The sequence below is a fragment of the Lampetra fluviatilis genome, chromosome 74 (assembly GCF_964198595.1).
Source record: "Lampetra fluviatilis chromosome 74, kcLamFluv1.1, whole genome shotgun sequence".
In the NCBI taxonomy this organism is placed as follows: Eukaryota; Metazoa; Chordata; class Hyperoartia; order Petromyzontiformes; family Petromyzontidae; genus Lampetra; species Lampetra fluviatilis.
Window position 1 is genome coordinate 3,143,431 of NC_136348.1, and position 21,360 is coordinate 3,164,790.

At 42.4% G+C, this 21,360-nt stretch overlaps 2 protein-coding genes across 2 annotated transcripts in view; one reads left to right on the forward strand and one right to left on the reverse strand.

Annotated features, from left to right (window-relative positions):
• Positions 1-21,360, forward strand: part of LOC144953348 (uncharacterized) — a gene marked incomplete at its 3' end in the record, with an annotated part of 172,854 nt that overhangs the window by 57,302 nt on the left and 94,192 nt on the right. The gene's annotated exons all lie outside the window — the stretch shown is intronic.
• Positions 1-21,360, reverse strand: part of LOC144953335 (uncharacterized) — an 89,871-nt gene that overhangs the window by 26,718 nt on the left and 41,793 nt on the right. The window contains exon 11 of the mRNA XM_078883897.1: positions 15,883-16,396. Within this exon, the coding sequence (XP_078740023.1) occupies positions 15,883-16,396 (514 nt within the window). The remainder of the gene's footprint in view (positions 1-15,882; positions 16,397-21,360) is intronic.

Consider the following 21,360-nt stretch of genomic DNA (forward strand, 5'->3'; position numbering starts at 1 on the left):
AGAGTATATTGTATTGAGTTGGTGGTGGTGTGAAGAGATGGTGTGGTGATGTGAGGTGTAGTGATGTTTTGGTGCAATAGTGTGGGAGTGTGGAGAGAATGTGGTGTTTGACCCCCATAGACCCCCATACACACCTTTGGGGAGGGATGGTCGTAGCTTTGGCCTGGGAAAGGGTCCACTTCATCCATAATGTCCCCCCACGTGGTCGACTGGCGCCATGACTCCCGGGCTACGGAAATTAAAATTAATTCAAAGGACGAGTAATGTATTAGAGAACGAAGCACGTGGAGATTCACGGAACTAATTCTGAGATTCTTGTAATTACCTCTTAACACATACCATGACCTGCTGTTGAGAAACATTAGTCACATGGTAGTAAAACATTACAAGTCATATTTTTGTAAGCATGTTGAGATCATTAATTTCATAAAGTTGAGACCCCCGTTTAAACCAATATGGCTGAAACGCAGCTCTAAATCCATGCTGTCTGCCACCCTTGACCGTTTACCTTTTCCCATCAGGGAGCTGCCTCCTCTGCATAAAAGCCACGTGATGCAGGTAACTGGGACTTACCATCATAGTCCTCCAAGATATCAGCCCACTTGCGTTGTCTGTCCATGTTTTGTGGTGAAGGAGTCGTTTCTGTTTGATGTTGGAGGGGCTGGAGAGGTTGTAAAAACGCTCAGATTTATCAGCCTTTTGAATCACTCATCCTCACAATTATTCCATATTGACCACTCGCTGTACCAATCAAATCACTTTCGTGCCGTTTGTTTTACAAGTCCACTCACTCGCTTGTTTTCCAACTCACGCGTGCGTCAGATCACTCACTCATCCACCCACGCGAACATGTTTATTCCAACTGCCTATTGCATTAAACATAATCGCCAAACATAACCGTGATGTTTAACCTCTAATCCAGACAAGCATGTTGATGCACAGCCCATTTGTATTAATCTACTGCTTGATAAAGGCCCCCCTATGTCTTGTAGGTCATTGGGGTCAAATGACAATACTTAAATTATCTGTTATAACCCGAGAATGACGTCACTGGTCACGTGATGTCAGAGGTACCGCCCATGTGGCTGTGACGTCACAGATAGGAGACGTCTATGGCAGCAGCTAGGGTCTGAACTAAAAGGCAGACTCCTCTCCCGTGTTGGATAACATTCAAAACATGTAATGCAGGACACAATTATGCAGGCAATCAGAACACAATAATTATAGACATGTTAATCATATTATATGAGATTTAAACAGGTTAGTTATGAACGTTTTAAATGTTGACTTGCTTTGGGTCTAAACAATGACAGTAACAGCAACATATCAGAGCATGCCAAGTAACCTAACTAATAGTCTTAATTTGGTTGCAGAAAATCCAAATACCAACATACACAAAAATAATGAAGCTTTAGTTTGTAGTCAAAACGTGCAATAAAAATAAACAACACACATCGTCAACAGGGATGCTCTCACCTCGTTGAGAATTCGCTCTGCAAAGGCTTCTTCTGCTGCTCACTCGTGCGCATTCCTCTCGACTGCGGGTGGAGGCGTGGCTATGACGTAACAGAGGTGACGTCACTACAGCGAGGCTCCGCCCCCACGCGCTTGGCGGGCGCACCACGTGGTGCAGTGCGGGTGTTGTGCGTCACCGGAAACAGCAGAGTCCTCGGTTCGACATTAAACATTTGCCCCCTCGCTTTGTGCTGTCTTTGATGTCGCCGTTACTGCGGCGAGGACTGAAGCGATGCCTGGCCATCAGGCCTGGCATATACCTAGGCCTCAGGCTTCATATTTGTTCGTAGTTATTTTTTGTTTAATTGGAATTATTCACTTGCATTTCATTAATTACATTTCAAGCGTATAAACACCATCCCATTGGTTTATTTAGTTTTAAATTCAGGTTTGTAGTATAGTTATTGATCTGTAGTTATATTTAAGTGAGTGAGGTGGTTGTACTAAGTGTGAATTTGAGTTACATGTAAATTATTATTGTGTAAAGGATTTGTCTGTGTGCACCTATCATGGCAGTGGTAATTTGGGCTTTTTATAATTAAGTTGTTAATGAGATTGTTTATTTGTATGTGTCTGTTATCTACCTCTGTGTCAGGTTACATATCTATGTTTGTAGCTGTGTGTGTTTGTTATTTATGATGGGTGGTGATGATGATGTTTCTTGATAATGGATGGTGGTGATGATGATGATGATGGGTGGTGATTATGAAGGGTTGTAATGATGATGGGTGGTGATGATGTGTAGTGATTATGATGGGTGGTAGTGATGATGATGGGTGGTGGTAATGATTGAGGAGGTTATGATGATGGGTGGTGATATTTATGGGTGGTGATGATGATGAGTTGTTGTGATTATGGGTGTTGATGATGATGGATGATTGGTGGTGGTTATGATGAAAGTTGGTTGTGATGGTTGGGTGGTGTTGGCGACGATGGTTGATGATGGTGAGTTGATAGTGATAATGATGATAATGGGTGTTGATACTGATGATTTGTGTTGATAATTATGGGTGGTGATGAGTAAATGAGCAACCACCCGACACATAACAGCAACAGAAGTAACTAAAGCAGCACCAATAACAGCAGCGACAACAGCAGCAGCAACAACACATTTTGAGGGCGACGCAACTACTTCTGATTCTGCTGTTTCTGGTGCTCGACTAATTGTAGCCAGGCCCTGCTCTCGCGGGACCAACCCACACGTCTTCGGAAATTATTGCGATGATCATGTCTGAGCTGAAAATTAAGTGAATAAACGTTACTTTGTTTAACCATAACTGTGTGTAGGTTAGTATCTGGGGGCTCAGCGAATACTACTCATGAAATAACTCGTACTCCATTTTGACCGACATTGTACTAATTTTGGTTGATCGAGACGAACACTGGATTAAACATGCACCTCTTAACCCCTGCCTCGCATTTACCACGAATAATTTGCATTTACACATACCATACAGTCAAGCACAGTAAAATGCTAATAAGACAATATTGTTATTCTAGGAATTTGAATTCGATTCTAACCCTGCACTCCCACAGTTCGCATATCCAACCCCCGGGTCGATTGAACGTCAGCTTTCTTTTATATGAGCAGATTGCGATTTTAATACTTCTAATGAGATTCGAATACCGTATCCATAAATTGCCTAAATATGAAAATGTGTCATTAAACTCGCCACCACCCACACACCCAATTAGTAAGGTTTGTCACGTAAACCGGACATGCTAATTCGTTACTAGTCCAGCACAATGGTGTGATGGAGAGCCAAGCCACAACATTTACAATCTGAGTACGACGTTTCGCCAGTAATTACAACAATCTTCATTAGGCGACGGCCAGTTTTGTGGAGAAGTCCTCCTGTTTCGTTCCGTAAATAGAGAGGTAGATGTGATGACAAACGTGTGTGCTCTTCTTGCGCGAAGCGGGGGAGGGGGGGTGTTAATGGATACATATATATATGGCTATGGGTACCCATTACCGTTTGGGTTATTTACATGGTAATCAACGTAGATGTGATGACAAACGTGTGTGCTCTTCTTGCGCGAAGCGGGGGAGGGGGGGTGTTAATGGATACATATATATATATGGCTATGGGTACCCATTACCGTTTGGGTTATTTACATGGTAATCAACGTACATTAGGCATGCGAATTAAGTGAGCCCATTGTCCTTGTGCTTCCTGTCGATTGTGTGTACTAAAATAGCCGTGCCAACGGTAATCCCAATTGAAGAATAGTGACCGGAATAGACATGCTTTAGTAACGAATTGTCATGTTCTGTATTAGTGACAATCCTTACTATTTTCATGTGGCGGGTTTAACAAAATATATTTTTTCCTTGCGCAATTTAACCCACAAACCTGTTCGATTGAACATATACTATACATATTTATTAGCAGAGTGCTATTCAATACTTCTAATGAGATTTTAATACCGTACCTCCGTTAATGGTGTAATAAATTATTAAACCAGTTTATAGTAGTTTAATGTTTAGTGCTATCGTTTATAATGTTACAGTTGACATGTTATAGAGTACATGTGATCTCCAGTCTACTTCGGGATTAGGGACCAGAATGCTGCGAAACGATTTATAACGGGGCCATTCGCCTCTAGGAACATGTTTATGGGGAGACAGCCAAGATACTGCTGGTTAAAGGCAGACTTGTGTGACGGAGATTAGCGACTACTACTGAAGAATTATCTATCATTTATGATAGAATTTGTCATAATTTTGGTTGATTACGGAGAACAAGACACCTGCTATGTTGACGAATTCTTAGTACATATAGTGTACTTACCTATATTGCTAAAATATCGTTAACACTAGAATGAACTTGAAGTTCTTAGCCATCTCATCACGTTGCTTCAAATATGCTCTAGGTTGAGTGTCCTGATGTGGTCTGAAGCATTTACTGTGATTACATTGAAGCATTCAAAGCGGTCCACAACCCTGAATTGTGCAGCTTGGAATAATGGAGGAATTCGCATTAATTTTTTTGTTTTTTTGAACCTGAGGCCATAATTAGGAGGTACATCACAAGCGAAAGCGATAGTATTTGCCAAGAATATCTTCATTAGTCGAGAACGAAAGTAGGAAGTTTAAATGGTGTCATATACCGCCTAATTTTCGAGTTGGATCTTTGGGGCTGTACAATGTGTAAAGTTGAAGGTGCTAGGTGTTGTCTTCTTCTAACAGCTACTAACGTGCGTGTGGTCTGTTTTTAGGATTTGTCCATTGTTGTTGAACTTGTTGTCGTGCGCATTTCTTGTTGAGTTCTACCACTTTAGTGTTGCAGTTTGTTAAAGAATTCGCCACGTGAGCGTGATGTTTTGCTTAGTGGGAATTTCGCTTTGTTACAATTTGTGATTGTTATAATAATTGTAACGATTAATAAGCTCATGAGCTTATACTGTGTTTATGCGTTAATTTATGAATAAAAAACTGTCTATTGTTCTTCGATACCATTGAGATGTAACATTCATCCAGCAGTGAAAATCGTGATTCTATAACGACCGTAGTGTAATTGTAATGATTTTAATCCGATCCTTGCACGTACACTATACATGCATGAGCAAAGTGCTATTCTAATAAGTCCACACTTTGATTCTACTGCTTATAATGAGATTCTAATACCTTACCTCCGTTTATATCGTTCTAAATTAAAACACTAGTTATAGTCGTTTTATGTTTAGTATTATCGTTTATAGTGTTACAGTTTACATGTTATAGAGTACAGTTTATCCCCGGCACACTTCGGGATTAAGGACTGGTACGTTGAGAAACGATTAACTACGGGGACCTTTCCCCTCAAGAAACACGTGTTAATCGGGTAGACAGCCAAGATGCTGCCGGTTAAGGGCACACTTGTGTGACGGAGATCCTCCACCTGAAACTCGCTTAACATGTTTTTGCTAGGAACATTATAAAATAAAGAACGGACAAACATTTGTTAAAAATACGTTTTTATTCATCTGCAATCATTTTTACGTCAAAACTCGAAGGGAATATTTATTATGTCCTATGTTCACACATTTCCAGTACAATGCAAACCATTTCCGTTCCAGGAATACCAAAGCGTTAAAGTATCATTCCCCATGATTTCCTTATTAGTTCACCACATTGGTTCACTGTGCGTCTATGTTGAAGTCAAGGCCATATATCCAACGAACGCGTCATCAATGTAAATCCTTAAATCGTATATCTGAAGTCGATTAATACCAACCAAAAAAAGCTATATACTTGAAAAAAACTTTAAAATGTTGAGTAAAGATATACCTCCAGACGCATTCCAACTTTAGCTCAACAGGAACACTTAACGACTACAATTGAACCCTCTCACAACCAGTGCTCATCACACCACTTCGGCAAGTATTCCGATAACATTACAAACCACCACTGTGCACGTCATTAAACTCTCAAAAAAACTATAAAACTAAAATGGTCAAAATTACACACAAAAGTACTCGATACGGCTTAATAGGTATAACCACATGACATAATATTTTTTCAGTCACCCCGAGCTCTCTGGTTGACTTCCATGTCCTGTAAACCATGGCAAGGTCATCCCATGAGGCCCGCCTGGATGAAAACCAGCATGGAAGGAGCCCAGTGTGGGGCCGGCTATGCTAATGGCATAGTCCCGTGTGTGTGTGTGAGGTCTCCTGGCAGCAGTCATTCTCCGCTGTAGTCCTGGCATCTGCTGCTCAGCTTCATTCCCCAGCTGTGGTCCCAGTGGCACCGTCTCTCTGGGGACCCGTGTGGTGTGTGTAGCGAGTATCACGGGGTGGGCGGGTAGTGTGGGGATAGTGGTCACGATTGGCACCGATGCACGACCACCGCCACCACCCCTACTGGACGGTGGACCTGCCACCACAAAGCAGCACGCGGCGGAGGAGTGAGGCGATCGCTCTCGCCACGCGAGCGAGGCCCCCTCGCTTCCTCTTCTTTTCGTGCATCTCCACCTGCACCTCTTCCGTTTTCTCCTCCGTCTCATCCTCCTCCATCCCCTCTTCTTCATCCTCCACCACCATCTTCTCCTCTACCTCCTCCTCTTGCTGTACCACCTCCATCATCTCCATCTTCTTCTCCTTCGCGAGCACCATCTCTTCCTCCTTCATCTCCTCCTCACCTTCCGGCACCACCATCTCCACCACCGTCTTCTCTTCCTCCTCTACCACCATTGTTTTCCCTTTGTCCGTCGTCTCCATGTCCTCCACCACGACCATCTGTTCATCCTTTGTTGTCTCCTTGTCCTCCATCTCCGTATTGTCTTTCTCCTCTCCCTCCGTGTTCTCCTCCATTGTCACCATCACAATCTCGTCCTCCTTTGCCTTCTCTTCCTCCGAGTTCTCCTCCTCCTCTGTCTCTACCTCATCCTCCATCATCTCCTTCACATCTTCCTTCGTCTCCTTCTCCATAACCTCTGTCTTCACTTCAAAGGCCTGGACGAGTGAGGAAGAGGGCTGAGCTGGCTCAGATCTGTGAAGAGACAACACGACACCGTTCTAGATTTGAAGCTTTCGTGACTGCAATGATTCATATTCTTAGGTTTTTTTCGGTGAAGTCACGTTAAGAGTAAGTCACAGCCACGACAGCTGTATCAAGTAAATGAGAGATTGCAGAAGCTACCACTCCGTTTATATAATGGTTGGAGAAGGTGGTGGGGCAAGGGCCGCATACTTTAATTAATATGGTAAGGTGAGGCTTAAGACTAAGAATAGACTGCATAACAAAGGCTGAGCCTTTGTTATGGAGAGGTGCGGTTTGTGACTCAACCTGTAACAGGGAGACCACCACTAGACATGGTAAAACTGTGATGGTTGTCTGTCAAACACGACACCGTTCCACCTTGCTGCTACGGCAGACATCGCCATCTTCCCATCGTCCGTGGGTGGAATGTGTGACGGATTAATTCGAGCTGAATAGAAACAGCAATAACGACATGGCCAGTGAGTGTGCTTAGTATTCGTGCTGTCATTCTCATGGCGCCAGGCTATCCTTGAGATAGGTGCAGCTGTGTCCCACACAGACTGCTGTAGTTTCACAGTAGTGGGTGGCGTTGCTGTGCAAATTTAGCTGAATAATTTGAAGTGACATTTTTTGGTTCTTTCGGTAAAGTCACGTAGATATAAAATAAAATAAATCACAACGTTCCGATTGCAACACAAGCAATCATCATGAGGTGGGAAAACCACAGCAAGAAACTTTCTTGCAATAACGACATGGCCATCGAAACGTCGTGATTTAATTTAATTTATTTTATTTCATACCTACGTGAATTTACCGATATAACCAAAGAGTATGGATCCCTGTAGTCACGAAAACTTCAAATCTAGATTGAAACTTTCTATATGTATATTCTAATTGACCTTTTGCACATAATGTCCTGAGCATTTCAAATGGCATCGATAGAGATCCTGAACGTCCACTGTGACGGAATGGGTGTGGATCTGTGTAGTCAATGCAGCAGCAATAATAGCCAAGGCGGGAAGCAAGATCTGAACTGTAAGCGGTGAAGAATGAGTGCACGACCATTTGGCCGCTTCAACACATCCATTGCATGCGATGAGCCTCTCGCATCTCTCATCTCATCGCGTTTTAAATTGGACACCCCTCTCAGTGGTAGCTGTCGCTGTGCATTACAAGGCGACTTGGCAGCTGGCCTGGAAACAGGCGATAGACAGCGAAAATCTCACGGTGGATGGAGGGTTACATGGTGAAGATATGCCCACTTTGTTACGTGGTCTAACCCAGAATTCAGTTATGAAAAATAAATCTGTCCACAGAATAGCGGAATGTACACGTGGGGTTTCCATTGTCTGTGAATTTTGAGAGCGCGACAGGGCTTGAGCACCTGTGCGTCACAGCAACATTGACCTGGGTTTGATTTCCACGTTTGGCCACATTCTCCGTGTGGATTATGCAGCCCCCTGTTCTGGGGAGGTTCTGCAGCTTTCTCCCTGTTACTGAACCCACACAAGCAATGCAAATCGTTCAATTTGGATCGCAAACAGTAGCAACTTTGTTGCAAAATGCGAGCAAACTTGGCAGGATCATAACAAAATAAACGCAGAGTGGTTTACCGTGGCTCAGCGACTCTGGAGTTTGCTTCATCTTCTTGGAAGCCCTCTTCTCCAAAGCTCGGAGCTATTGGGCCCCACACAGGATTGGAGGACGTGGCAACGGTGGTGGTGGTGGCGGCGGTCGTGGTGGTGGCGGCGGCGGTGGTGGCGGTAGCAGTGGTAGTGGTGCTGCTGCTGGTGGTAGCGGTCTGGAGCCATTGTCGCTCGATCTTGGCGAGGCGCTCCTCCTCCTCGAGGCGCTTTTGCTCCACAAGACGCTTCTCCACCATCAAGTGCTCCTCCTCCTCCTCTTGACGCTTCACCTCAACGAGACGTTTCTCCTCGAGGAGCTTCACCTTGCGAAAGTGCCTCTCCTCAAGACGCTTCTTCTTCTTCTCGAGACGTTTCAGCTCTATGAGACACTTCACCTCAAAGAGGCGATTCTCCTCCATGAGGTGCTTCTCTTCCTCGACCCGCTGCACCTCAATGAGGCGCTGCTCCTCGACAAGGCGCTTCTCTTCTTCCACCCGCTTCTCCTCCATGAGGCGCTTCTCTTCCTTGACCCGCTTCACATTTATGAGGCGCTTCTCTTCCTCCAGATGCTTCTCCTTGAGACGCTTCACCTCGCGAAGGCGCTTTTCCTCTATGAAGCGCGTTTCTTCAAGGAGGCGCTTTTCCATGACGCGTTTCACGTCTTTGAGGATTTTGTTTCGAAGGCACTTCTGCTCCGTTTGGTGCTTCAACTTGGCGAGGCGCTTCACCTCATTGGGGCGCTTCTCTTCCATTGTGCATTTCTCCTTCGCAAGGCGCTTGTCCTCCTGGAGACGCTTCACTCCGCTGAAGTTCTTCACCTCCCCAATGCTCCTCTGTTCACGTGAAGATAAGCACATGACCATTCAGACATGCGCACTCAGGACAACATCCATTCTCGCAGGCACACAAACATGGACGGGCACATACACAAACAAAAATGCATACTGGCACATCTATGTACAGATGAAAACATGCACATTAACTCATGGTATGACGTGATGATGGAGAGATGGAGTGATGGTGTTGGGAGATGGTGTTGTGATATGAAGAGGTGAAATTGTGGACGGTGCCTTGTGATGGTATTGACGCTTTATGAGGCTCTATGATATTGTATTGATTATCGATTTGAAGCTTTCGTGACTGCAAGGATTCATACTCACGTATGTGACTTCACCGAAAAAACCTAAGAAAGAGTCACATACGTGACTTTACCGAAAAAACTAAGAGTATATTGTATTGAGTTGGTGGTGGTGTGAAGAGATGGTGTGGTGATGTGAGGTGTAGTGATGTTTTGGTGCAATAGTGTGGGAGTGTGGAGAGAATGTGGTGTTTGACCCCCATAGACCCCCATACACACCTTTGGGGAGGGATGGTCGTAGCTTTGGCCTGGGAAAGGGTCCACTTCATCCATAATGTCCCCCCACGTGGTCGACTGGCGCCATGACTCCCGGGCTACGGAAATTAAAATTAATTCAAAGGACGAGTAATGTATTAGAGAACGAAGCACGTGGAGATTCACGGAACTAATTCTGAGATTCTTGTAATTACCTCTTAACACATACCATGACCTGCTGTTGAGAAACATTAGTCACATGGTAGTAAAACATTACAAGTCATATTTTTGTAAGCATGTTGAGATCATTAATTTCATAAAGTTGAGACCCCCGTTTAAACCAATATGGCTGAAACGCAGCTCTAAATCCATGCTGTCTGCCACCCTTGACCGTTTACCTTTTCCCATCAGGGAGCTGCCTCCTCTGCATAAAAGCCACGTGATGCAGGTAACTGGGACTTACCATCATAGTCCTCCAAGATATCAGCCCACTTGCGTTGTCTGTCCATGTTTTGTGGTGAAGGAGTCGTTTCTGTTTGATGTTGGAGGGGCTGGAGAGGTTGTAAAAACGCTCAGATTTATCAGCCTTTTGAATCACTCATCCTCACAATTATTCCATATTGACCACTCGCTGTACCAATCAAATCACTTTCGTGCCGTTTGTTTTACAAGTCCACTCACTCGCTTGTTTTCCAACTCACGCGTGCGTCAGATCACTCACTCATCCACCCACGCGAACATGTTTATTCCAACTGCCTATTGCATTAAACATAATCGCCAAACATAACCGTGATGTTTAACCTCTAATCCAGACAAGCATGTTGATGCACAGCCCATTTGTATTAATCTACTGCTTGATAAAGGCCCCCCTATGTCTTGTAGGTCATTGGGGTCAAATGACAATACTTAAATTATCTGTTATAACCCGAGAATGACGTCACTGGTCACGTGATGTCAGAGGTACCGCCCATGTGGCTGTGACGTCACAGATAGGAGACGTCTATGGCAGCAGCTAGGGTCTGAACTAAAAGGCAGACTCCTCTCCCGTGTTGGATAACATTCAAAACATGTAATGCAGGACACAATTATGCAGGCAATCAGAACACAATAATTATAGACATGTTAATCATATTATATGAGATTTAAACAGGTTAGTTATGAACGTTTTAAATGTTGACTTGCTTTGGGTCTAAACAATGACAGTAACAGCAACATATCAGAGCATGCCAAGTAACCTAACTAATAGTCTTAATTTGGTTGCAGAAAATCCAAATACCAACATACACAAAAATAATGAAGCTTTAGTTTGTAGTCAAAACGTGCAATAAAAATAAACAACACACATCGTCAACAGGGATGCTCTCACCTCGTTGAGAATTCGCTCTGCAAAGGCTTCTTCTGCTGCTCACTCGTGCGCATTCCTCTCGACTGCGGGTGGAGGCGTGGCTATGACGTAACAGAGGTGACGTCACTACAGCGAGGCTCCGCCCCCACGCGCTTGGCGGGCGCACCACGTGGTGCAGTGCGGGTGTTGTGCGTCACCGGAAACAGCAGAGTCCTCGGTTCGACATTAAACATTTGCCCCCTCGCTTTGTGCTGTCTTTGATGTCGCCGTTACTGCGGCGAGGACTGAAGCGATGCCTGGCCATCAGGCCTGGCATATACCTAGGCCTCAGGCTTCATATTTGTTCGTAGTTATTTTTTGTTTAATTGGAATTATTCACTTGCATTTCATTAATTACATTTCAAGCGTATAAACACCATCCCATTGGTTTATTTAGTTTTAAATTCAGGTTTGTAGTATAGTTATTGATCTGTAGTTATATTTAAGTGAGTGAGGTGGTTGTACTAAGTGTGAATTTGAGTTACATGTAAATTATTATTGTGTAAAGGATTTGTCTGTGTGCAACTATCCTGGCAGTGGTAATATGGGCTTTTTATAATTAAGTTGTTAATGAGATTGTTTATTTGTATGTGTCTGTTATCTACCTCTGTGTCAGGTTACATATCTATGTTTGTAGCTGTGTGTGTTTGTTATTTATGATGGGTGGTGATGATGATGTTTCTTGATAATGGATGGTGGTGATGATGATGATGATGGGTGGTGATTATGAAGGGTTGTAATGATGATGGGTGGTGATGATGTGTAGTGATTATGATGGGTGGTAGTGATGATGATGGGTGGTGGTAATGATTGAGGAGGTTATGATGATGGGTGGTGATATTTATGGGTGGTGATGATGATGAGTTGTTGTGATTATGGGTGTTGATGATGATGGATGATTGGTGGTGGTTATGATGAAAGTTGGTTGTGATGGTTGGGTGGTGTTGGCGACGATGGTTGATGATGGTGAGTTGATAGTGATAATGATGATAATGGGTGTTGATACTGATGATTTGTGTTGATAATTATGGGTGGTGATGAGTAAATGAGCAACCACCCGACACATAACAGCAACAGAAGTAACTAAAGCAGCACCAATAACAGCAGCGACAACAGCAGCAGCAACAACACATTTTGAGGGCGACGCAACTACTTCTGATTCTGCTGTTTCTGGTGCTCGACTAATTGTAGCCAGGCCCTGCTCTCGCGGGACCAACCCACACGTCTTCGGAAATTATTGCGATGATCATGTCTGAGCTGAAAATTAAGTGAATAAACGTTACTTTGTTTAACCATAACTGTGTGTAGGTTAGTATCTGGGGGCTCAGCGAATACTACTCATGAAATAACTCGTACTCCATTTTGACCGACATTGTACTAATTTTGGTTGATCGAGACGAACACTGGATTAAACATGCACCTCTTAACCCCTGCCTCGCATTTACCACGAATAATTTGCATTTACACATACCATACAGTCAAGCACAGTAAAATGCTAATAAGACAATATTGTTATTCTAGGAATTTGAATTCGATTCTAACCCTGCACTCCCACAGTTCGCATATCCAACCCCCGGGTCGATTGAACGTCAGCTTTCTTTTATATGAGCAGATTGCGATTTTAATACTTCTAATGAGATTCGAATACCGTATCCATAAATTGCCTAAATATGAAAATGTGTCATTAAACTCGCCACCACCCACACACCCAATTAGTAAGGTTTGTCACGTAAACCGGACATGCTAATTCGTTACTAGTCCAGCACAATGGTGTGATGGAGAGCCAAGCCACAACATTTACAATCTGAGTACGACGTTTCGCCAGTAATTACAACAATCTTCATTAGGCGACGGCCAGTTTTGTGGAGAAGTGCTCCTGTTTCGTTCCGTAAATAGAGAGGTAGATGTGATGACAAACGTGTGTGCTCTTCTTGCGCGAAGCGGGGGAGGGGGGGTGTTAATGGATACATATATATATGGCTATGGGTACCCATTACCGTTTGGGTTATTTACATGGTAATCAACGTACATTAGGCATGCGAATTAAGTGAGCCCATTGTCCTTGTGCTTCCTGTCGATTGTGTGTACTAAAATAGCCGTGCCAACGGTAATCCCAATTGAAGAATAGTGACCGGAATAGACATGCTTTAGTAACGAATTGTCATGTTCTGTATTAGTGACAATCCTTACTATTTTCATGTGGCGGGTTTAACAAAATATATTTTTTCCTTGCGCAATTTAACCCACAAACCTGTTCGATTGAACATATACTATACATATTTATTAGCAGAGTGCTATTCAATACTTCTAATGAGATTTTAATACCGTACCTCCGTTAATGGTGTAATAAATTATTAAACCAGTTTATAGTAGTTTAATGTTTAGTGCTATCGTTTATAATGTTACAGTTGACATGTTATAGAGTACATGTGATCTCCAGTCTACTTCGGGATTAGGGACCAGAATGCTGCGAAACGATTTATAACGGGGCCATTCGCCTCTAGGAACACGTTTATGGGGAGACAGCCAAGATACTGCTGGTTAAAGGCAGACTTGTGTGACGGAGATTAGCGACTACTACTGAAGAATTATCTATCATTTATGATAGAATTTGTCATAATTTTGGTTGATTACGGAGAACAAGACACCTGCTATGTTGACGAATTCTTAGTACATATAGTGTACTTACCTATATTGCTAAAATATCGTTAACACTAGAATGAACTTGAAGTTCTTAGCCATCTCATCACGTTGCTTCAAATATGCTCTAGGTTGAGTGTCCTGATGTGGTCTGAAGCATTTACTGTGATTACATTGAAGCATTCAAAGCGGTCCACAACCCTGAATTGTGCAGCTTGGAATAATGGAGGAATTCGCATTAATTTTTTTGTTTTTTTGAACCTGAGGCCATAATTAGGAGGTACATCACAAGCGAAAGCGATAGTATTTGCCAAGAATATCTTCATTAGTCGAGAACGAAAGTAGGAAGTTTAAATGGTGTCATATACCGCCTAATTTTCGAGTTGGATCTTTGGGGCTGTACAATGTGTAAAGTTGAAGGTGCTAGGTGTTGTCTTCTTCTAACAGCTACTAACGTGCGTGTGGTCTGTTTTTAGGATTTGTCCATTGTTGTTGAACTTGTTGTCGTGCGCATTTCTTGTTGAGTTCTACCACTTTAGTGTTGCAGTTTGTTAAAGAATTCGCCACGTGAGCGTGATGTTTTGCTTAGTGGGAATTTCGCTTTGTTACAATTTGTGATTGTTATAATAATTGTAACGATTAATAAGCTCATGAGCTTATACTGTGTTTATGCGTTAATTTATGAATAAAAAACTGTCTATTGTTCTTCGATACCATTGAGATGTAACATTCATCCAGCAGTGAAAATCGTGATTCTATAACGACCGTAGTGTAATTGTAATGATTTTAATCCGATCCTTGCACGTACACTATACATGCATGAGCAAAGTGCTATTCTAATAAGTCCACACTTTGATTCTACTGCTTATAATGAGATTCTAATACCTTACCTCCGTTTATATCGTTCTAAATTAAAACACTAGTTATAGTCGTTTTATGTTTAGTATTATCGTTTATAGTGTTACAGTTTACATGTTATAGAGTACAGTTTATCCCCGGCACACTTCGGGATTAAGGACTGGTACGTTGAGAAACGATTAACTACGGGGACCTTTCCCCTCAAGAAACACGTGTTAATCGGGTAGACAGCCAAGATGCTGCCGGTTAAGGGCACACTTGTGTGACGGAGATCCTCCACCTGAAACTCGCTTAACATGTTTTTGCTAGGAACATTATAAAATAAAGAACGGACAAACATTTGTTAAAAATACGTTTTTATTCATCTGCAATCATTTTTACGTCAAAACTCGAAGGGAATATTTATTATGTCCTATGTTCACACATTTCCAGTACAATGCAAACCATTTCCGTTCCAGGAATACCAAAGCGTTAAAGTATCATTCCCCATGATTTCCTTATTAGTTCACCACATTGGTTCACTGTGCGTCTATGTTGAAGTCAAGGCCATATATCCAACGAACGCGTCATCAATGTAAATCCTTAAATCGTATATCTGAAGTCGATTAATACCAACCAAAAAAAGCTATATACTTGAAAAAAACTTTAAAATGTTGAGTAAAGATATACCTCCAGACGCATTCCAACTTTAGCTCAACAGGAACACTTAACGACTACAATTGAACCCTCTCACAACCAGTGCTCATCACACCACTTCGGCAAGTATTCCGATAACATTACAAACCACCACTGTGCACGTCATTAAACTCTCAAAAAAACTATAAAACTAAAATGGTCAAAATTACACACAAAAGTACTCGATACGGCTTAATAGGTATAACCACATGACATAATATTTTTTCAGTCACCCCGAGCTCTCTGGTTGACTCTCGAGCCACTCCATTACATCCAGCCATCTCTCGGGATCCAACTGCATGGGATGGAAGGTGGAAACTTCTTCAGGACTCATTGCAGCACCTTGAATTTCAGCTTTTGATTTCAGTTTCCTATCATTGTGGACCTTCTGATGCTTGTTCATGGTTGATGACCGTGCAAATGCCTTCCCACACACAGAGCACGGGAATGGCTTCTCACCAGTGTGTGTTCTCTGATGGTTTTGAAGAGTTGACGAGTGTGAAAATGCCTTCCCACACACAGGGCACAGGAATGGCTTCTCGCCCGTGTGTGTTCTCTGATGGTCTTGAAGAGTTGACGAGTGTGCAAATGCCTTCCCACACACAGGGCACAGGAATGGCTTCTCGCCCGTGTGTGTTCTCTGATGGTCTTGAAGAGTTGACGAGTGTGCAAATGCCTTCCCACACACAGGGCATAGGAATGGCTTCTCGCCCGTTTGTGTTCTCTGGTGACTCTGAAGATGTGATGAGTGTGCAAATGTCTTCCCACACAGAGGGCACAGGAATGGCTTCTCGCCCGTGTGTGTTCTCTTATGAGTTTGAAGAGTTGATGACTGTGCAAATGCTTTCCCACACACAGGGCACAGGAATGGCTTTTCGCCCGTGTGTGTTTTCTGATGCCTGTTCAGTTTTGATGACTCTGAAAATGCCATCCCACACACAGAACAATTGAATGGCTTCTCGCCTCCGTGTACGTGGGGCTGTGGAGAGCGTCTCTGCTCCATGTGAGCGTAGTAACAGCAGCGGTGTTATCGAGTCAAAAGTACGCAATCGGCCTCGATTTAAAGTGTTTAGCGTTGAGTTTTGGATTTTGTTAACTGCTAAAACAAGAACGACACTCGCGTCTAACCGAGACGCAAAAAATTCCCGCTAATTTGACGACGAACACGTTTAAGAGTTTATCCACGAAAATAGACACTTACTAGGAGATTCACGGTATATCGATGCCTGGAACCCGTCTGAAGATGTCGCCACGAACTCTCCCGACGCAAAGTCGCCTAACTGTCGACACAGCAATTGTGCTCTCCAGGCTGCGTTGTCTGGCGGTTGAAGGGCGATCAGCAGAGCAACGAGTCGAGCGTCCAACCTCATCAAGTTCCCTCTGGAAATGGCATCGAGCTCTGCTTCTGAGCCGCCTTATAACCCCCCCCCCCCCTAGGATCCGTATCCTTTGTCTTTCAGGATATTTGCATTCGATTGTTCATTTTGGAAGGTACAATCCGCATGTCTATTAACATACCGAATTGTAATGTGCCCATTGTGCTTCATGCATGAATATGTAAGTGCATCTCAGTGTGTAATTGTGCGCTTATTTTGAATAAATGGAAAAACATTGTCCTCGATTTAAAGTGAATGCAGAGAAATTAGCATGTAACTTTAGAAAAGGAAGAGAGCGGCCTTCTCGACGAGGGAGTGAAACCCAATGGGTAATATTCTTTTACAGCGTTACAATGGATAGGTTGTAGTTCATAGGTTATAATATTATGTTTCACTATGATAGCGCTTAAGATGTGAGAGTCTACAATATCAGAGTTGATCAAATGCGACGATCAAGGGCGTCAATTGGTTAAGTTTGATCAGTCTTTGATCAAAGGCGTCATCCCATCACGGAACACCACCTCCCTGCGTATATAACAGCAACAGAAGCAACTACAGCAGCAACAACAGCAGCGACAACAACAGCAGCAACATCACATTTCGAGGGCGGCGCAGCTACTTCCGATTCTGCTGCCAAGCTGTTTGTAGTCGGGACCTGCTCTTGCAGGACCCCACACGTCTTTGGAAATGATTGCGATGATCATGTCTGAGCTGAGAATTAAGTCACTCAAGATTACTTTGTTTAACCATAACTTTAGGTAGGTTAGTGTCATCGGGGCTCTGTGAATACTACTCATGAATGAAATCACACTCCTGAATAACCGACATTGTACTAATGTTGTACTAATTTTGGTTGATCTAGTAGAACAAGGCACGTGCCATGTCCAGACGAATTCTTATCAACAACAGTGTCCTTAAATATGATGCTAAAATAAATGTTAACGCTGGATTTAACGTGCACCTCTTAACCCCTCCCTCGCATTTACGACTAACGATTTGCATTTGCACGTAACATATATTAAAGTCCATTAAAATGCTAATACGACCATATTGTTATTCTAAAAATTGAATGCGATTCTTGCCCTGTACCCCCCCCCCCACAGTTCACATATCCGACCCCCGGTTCGATTGAACAGATAATTTACATACATATCTGTATGTCCCCCAAGTTGCTCCGCCCATGGCGGGGTCAGGTAGAGGTCATAGAGGTGGGTGATCTAAAGACAGTGCATCAACTAAGGGACAAGAAAGAGAGAGTTCGAGAAGGAAAGGCGAGACCAAGTGTGGGCGGAGGTTCACGCCGAGAATGAGAGAGGGGGAGGAACGAGGTTTGGGGCTGTTTTGGCTGGTTGCTGTCTCGTCGTCGTCGTTGCTATATCGTGACGCCTGGAGTCTGAAACCGCGTTAAAGGCTAAATAAAATAACCCTCTGCAGTGTGAGTCCGGAGTCATTGCAATTGTAATGATTCATTATTTCACGGGCTAATATTGGGTTTGTGCGATTATTTTACATATTCATACTGAATATTGTTATTTGATTCCATTTAGATGGAACATTCATCCATTAGTGGACAGCTTGATATTAATACCACCAAAGTGTTATTCAAATAATTTTAATCCCATCCTGATCCTGCACCTTCCGTTTCACATATCCCACCCTTGGTTCGCACGTCCATATTACATGCATACATGTTACATACAGACATTACATTCATGCATATTACATACATGTTACATACTCACGAGTGTGAAGCTAAGAATTCGAATGAGATTCGAATATCACAATTCAATGTACGGTGTTCTAATCTGTAATACGAGTTCACAACATTATAGTTTACTATGACACTAGTTTGTAGTGTTATTTTAAAGCGTTGAAATGTATAGCTCATAGTTTAAAGGTTATATTCTTAGAGGTTATAATGTTAGAGTATGCAATGTGAGTTTACAATTTGAGAGTTTGTGGACGTGCCCTATTCTCGTGGGACCCGACACGGATTTGGAAATAATTGGTATGATCATGTTTGAGCTGGGATGAGCGACTAATGTTTACTTTGATTAATCATAACTGTGTGTAGGTTAGTGCAATCGGGGCTTAGTGAATACTACTCATGAATGAACTCATACTTCTTTTGGATAGAAATTTGAAATAGTGTTGGTAGAACAAGTCGCCTGCCTTTTCTAGACGAATTGTTATCTTTAAGTGCGTCCGTAAATATACTGCTAAAATACACAGCATATGCCTTCTTCTTGGTTCTTTCGGTAAAGTCACGTAGAAGGGAAGTAATAAAATAATAAAAATAAAACATAATAAAACAATTCTCACGAACGTTTCGGCCACAACGCAAGCAGCCGTCCTCAGGCGAAGAATGAGACATTATCAAGCTAGGAGCTTATATAGGTGTAGCGAGGAGGAGCGCCTTAACAAAAGAATGTGCATATGAAGAGGAATTTAGCATACCAATGGGCAATGCGTAGGAGGTGGGCGGAGGGGTTTCAAAGTCCCATTATGCCCATGCATTATGCAGGATCAACAGCACCACGGGGGGGCGCAAGGAACAGCGTTAATAAAGGAAAGGAATGTTAATGATATGTAGCTGCATTTACCAAACAACCATGTAGAAAACCAAAGTAAAAAACTACATAAAAAACTAAAATATAAACTGATACTTACTATACTCTACAATAAGCTGAGTTACTAACAACAAATAATAAATTACAATTCTACGTCGTAAGAAGTATATAATATACTTCCATCTAAACTTTATTCTCTTAGCATATACAGTACTATATACTGCCATAGATAAACCCAACATTAAATTATAAACTGTGTTGCTGTAAACCACCCTATACTTTATACATTTTAATATAACACTATGTATTATTCAACTCACCCTAATGTGTATCGAAATGGTTTATTACGTCCTTCCAATGATTGCTAAGCCTGAATCCATCTTCTCGGTTAAAATTGTCTCTGTGTTTGTATATGTGGATCGCCTCATGAACGAATCTCTCATGATAGCCAGATGGCTTGCAGAGAACCTCCGTCTTGGAGAAGTCAATGTCATGTGAGCCCACTGAGTGTTTTATTATGTTTTATTTTTATTATTTTATTACTTCCCTTCTACGTGACTTTACCGAAAGAACCAAGAAGATGAATCCCTGCAGTCACGAAAGCTTTAAATCGAAGCATATGCCTTGTTTGGGAGATGTAGTTTGGCTAAGGCACTGTGGCCGGGTGATGACACGGATTCTCAAACAATGGAGTTAAACACTCGCTGCTTGGCCCCGTCGACAGCAGCGAAGGCTGTCATATACCGCCCCATTTACGAGTTTGCTCTTTGGGGCTGTATAATGTGTATAGTTGAAGGTGCTAGGTGTTGTCTTCTTCTAACAGCTACGAACGTGCGTGTGTTGTCTGTTTTTAGGATGTGTGCATTGATGTTTTTTTTTATTGCGGCGTTTATTTGTTGAGTTCTGTCACTTGAGTGTTGCAGTTTGTTTAAGAATTCGTCACGTGAGCGTGGTGTTTTGCATGTGGGAATTTCGCTTTGTCACAATTTGTGATTGTTATAATAATTGTAACGATTCATAATCTCATGAGTTTATAATGGGTTTGTGCGTGATTCTTATACGACCACGCTGTGATTCTAATGGTATTATAATACCTTACCTCCGTTTATATGGTTATAAATTAAACACTGGTTTATAATCGTTTAATGTTTAGTGTTATCGTTTTTAGTATTACAGTTTACATGCTATAAAGTACAGTTTATCCCCGACATACTTAGGGATTAGGGACTGGTACGTTGATGAACGATTAACAATGGGGCCCTTTTCCCTCCAGGAACACGTGTTAATGGGGAGACAGCCAGGATGCTGCCGGTTAAGGGCAGATGTGTGACGAAGATCCTCCACCTGAAACTCGCTTAAAACACGTTGTTGATATGAATAAATAAACGGACACACATTTGTTAAAAAACGTTTTTATTCATCTGCAATCATTTTTAAGTCAAAACTCGAACCGAATGTATTATGTCCTATGTTCAAACAGTTACAATACAACGCAAACCATATCCGTTCCAGGAATACCAAAGCGTTAAAGTATCATTCCCCATTATTTCATTATTAGTTCACCACATTTGTTCACTGTACATCTATGTTGAAGTCAAGGCCATATATCCAACGAACGCGTCATCAATGTACATCCTTAAATCGGTTATCTAAAGTCGATTAATACCAACCAAAAAAAGCTATATGCTTGAAAAAAACCCGTTAAAAATGTTGAGAAAAGATCTAACTAAAGATGCATTCCAACTTTAGCTCAACAGGAAGACTTAAACACTACAATATTGTCCGGAATTGAATAATATCACAACCACTGCTCATCACGCCACTTCGGCAAGTAATCCGATAACATTACAAACCAACATTGTGCACGTCATTAAACTCTCACAAAAACGGTAAAACTAACAAATATTACCTGACGTA